At 63.2% G+C, this 3219-nt stretch overlaps 1 protein-coding gene across 1 annotated transcript in view; it reads left to right on the top strand.

The window, feature by feature from the left end:
• The window catches only part of Myrf (myelin regulatory factor), a 23098-nt gene that overhangs the window by 2540 nt on the left and 17339 nt on the right, over positions 1 to 3219 (top strand). Inside the window, 3 exon segments of the mRNA XM_048788965.1 lie at positions 192 to 279; positions 467 to 730; positions 3070 to 3131. Of these exon segments, the coding sequence (XP_048644922.1) occupies positions 192 to 279; positions 467 to 730; positions 3070 to 3131 (414 nt within the window).

The following is a 3219-nucleotide window of genomic DNA, read 5'->3' on the forward strand; positions in this document are numbered from 1 at the left end:
GGGGGGGGGCGGGGATCATCAGTCCCTCCTGAAGGGTGTCAGGGTGGCCAGTGAAGGACCCCCGCCTGGACACACAGAGGGGAAGAGCTTGGGGCCTAGGTCTGCAAGGCTGGGCCTGGGGGAGGACGGAGCCCAGAGGCGTAGGGTCGCCAGGGCTGTGGCCCTCTAGCCCAGCTCCCCACTCCCTGCAGGCCACGACATCAATGGCGCCCTGGAGCCCTCCAACATCGACACCAGCATCCTGGAGGAGTACATCGGCAAGGAGGACGCCTCGGACCTGTGAGTCCCCGGCCCCTTGGCCAGCCGCTGCTCACCCTCTGCGCAGACCCTGCAGTCCCACCTCGGAAAGCTGCTCCTCCCCCTCTCCCAACATGGCGCCCTCTGCCATCCGCACAGTTCCCTCGGGAGGGGCGGCCGCTTCCCAGGCCTGGCCCACGGCTGGGCTGACCTCGTCCCTTCTCCGCAGCTGCTTCCCTGACATCTCCGCTCCAGCCAGCGCGGCCTCCTTCCCCCACGGGCAGCCTGCAGCCCCTGGCTCCAGTGGGGTCCACCACCTGAGCTCCCCTGGGGGTGGACCCTCCCCAGTGCGCCACGGTCCCCTCCCGCCCCCGAGCTACAGTGCCCCACTCAACTGCAACAACAACAACGGCATGGGCGCCGCCCCGAAGCCCTTCCTGGGGGGCTCGGGACCCCCCATCAAGGCAGAGCCCAAGGCTCCCTATGCCCCAGGGTGAGTGAGGGCGGGGAGCGGATGGAGTGGGAAACCTGCGCCTGGTGGCCTCAGGCCTGAAGGTGCTGGCAGCAGACAGGGCCCAGGCCATGGGTTGCCCCACGGTGGACCAGTGGGCAGCCAGCGGGGTCTGAGCCAGGCTGTGAGCAGGGCTGATGAGGTGCTAGAAACGTCTCTGAGCACTGTGGACAGGAGCGGGCGGGGCTGGAGGCCTCCTCTGTTTCCATCCCTGGGAACCCCAGCACACACAGGCACAAACCCAGGTACCCAAACACCTCCACAGCCCCGTCCAGGCCCAGGTGCGTGCAGTTGACATTTTCTGTGGCCCTGGGAATTGCCTGGGGCTCATATGTGGTCCCCGGAGCCACATCTCATCCCAACACAGCCTCACTCTCCCGGGCCCAACCCGGCTCCCCGCATCTCTCTGAGGAGTCCACACCAGTGGACTGACCCTGGCTGAGCCTTGGCCTGGCTTCAACCAAGGATCCAGGTGGCCACCAGCCTAGCCAGACTCCAGGGCGACCCCTGACCCCACGTGCTCGTGGGGAGAGGCAGAGAACATGGGTGTGCCGTGCTCTGCAGACGAGCTGGGAGAAGTTCTGATTCCCCAGCTGGGGGGCAGGGACCCTGTGTCTGGGTGGGAGAGGGCTGGAGTGCGGGGAAGGAACCACACTGTGCCCAGGTAGCCTGGCTGTGGCTCCTGTGCCGGCCTCCTGCCCTGGTGATCTACAGCCTCCTTCTCTGTTAAGGGAGCTCCAGAGGCTTCCTCCTGAGGGCCAGGTGGGAGTAAGCAGAGGGGTGTGCAGGGGGGATAGTAGCCCTGGGACGCTATTGGCAGGGTTTCCCAAGTCCCGGGCTGATAGTGGCCAGGCTGGGGTGCCAGGGCTGAACCTTTGCAGCAGATGGCAGGCTGACGGTTTGAGGCCATGCCACTGTTCCTGAGACACAGAGGCCTGAAGGCAGAGAGGAGAAAACCAAGATTCAGCTAGTGCCCGCTGACTGTCCCCCAGTGTCTGTGTGTGGGGACCCTGCTCTGGGGGGACCCTGATGCCGGCCTTAGGAGCTCCTCCTAGAGGATTCTGATGGCTCTGAAAGGAAAGAGGGCTTGTCCAGAGCCACACAGGGACCCAGGCCTAGGTGGGTTTGCTGCTGAGACAGGGAGAGAGGTATTAATACCTCACAGAGCTGAAGGTGTGGCTCAGTGGTAGGGCACTCTCCCTGCATGGGCAGGCTCTAGGTTCCGACACCAGTGACCAGTGCTGGGAAGACATCAGTCAACCAACCAATCAATCAATCACCAAATACAGGCATAAGGAGAAGCGAGATAAATTTAAGAAGAAAGAATGAAAAGTTCAGTGGACCCAGGACGTTTGGTGGCAGAGACTGGATGGTGGGAAACACCCTAACTCAAGGCCCTTGTCAGGAAGTGCAGAGAGAGGTGGCAGGTGGACTTGGAGCTGGACAAACCATGATCCGCCCACGGGCCCCGAGGCTGTGGGGAGAGTATGGTGCCAGTCCCCACCTGCCTTTTGGTGTCACCTCACACAGCCTTGTTTTAGGGTCTGCATTCTTGGGTTGTTTTCATAGATCTGTAAACAAGGACCGAAGGGACAGGTGGCTTGTCCAGGGATGCCCTGGGACTTCAGGGTGAGCGCAGGCTGTGTCCATGATGGCTCCGAGTCCCTTCTGGCAGTTCCCTGGGTACCATGGAGGGGAGTCTCTGGATAAGGGGACCAGGGATGGCCAAATAGCCTCCTTGCTCGGAGGCCACAGCCCCTCCTCTTGCTGGGCAAGCACAGGGCTCACACAGGACGTGTTGACCTCTGGGGCTTGAGTTTGTTCTTTTTGCTGAACCACTGATAAAATAAAACTTGCAAGGAAACAAAAAGCCAGGCCCAACAGAACTGGCTCCCTGCCCAGCCCACACCTGCCTGGCAGGGCAGCCCCCAGTGACCCGCTGAACTACTGAGGCCCGGCACCCAGGCCCAGTGCCTCTGGGAAGCTGAACGGCTCTGGTGGGTACAGGGAGAGGGGAGCAGGCCTAGCCCCCTAGGGAGGGGGTCCTTGAGTCCCTGTGTCATCATCAGGGACCTGGTTACCAGTCCACAGGGGCCATTAGGTCTGAGGGGATCCTAGATCCTAGGCAAGACCCCAAGGCCCCCACCCACAATTCATCACCTGACCCTGCCAGGCACACCAAGGTAGGTGGCACAGAGAAAGCGTAGGGTGACTCCAGCCTCTGGGGGGTGTCTGTGGACCCCAACTCACAGAGGGGCTGCCCGGCCTGAGGGCTGGGGACCCGGCCGCTGGCCCAACAGCCCCTCCTCCGGTCCTTGCAGCACCCTGCCGGACTCGCCCCCAGACTCGGGCTCCGAGGCCTACTCCCCGCAGCAGGTGAACGGTGAGTCGCGGGCACCGCCTCCCCGCTGGTGTGCACCAGTGGTTGGGGCTGGTTGGGGCAGCCTTATCGGGAGGAGAGGGAGGGAGCC

Source organism: Marmota marmota, unplaced genomic scaffold, assembly GCF_001458135.2.
Source record: "Marmota marmota marmota unplaced genomic scaffold, marMar, whole genome shotgun sequence".
In the NCBI taxonomy this organism is placed as follows: domain Eukaryota; kingdom Metazoa; phylum Chordata; class Mammalia; order Rodentia; family Sciuridae; genus Marmota; species Marmota marmota.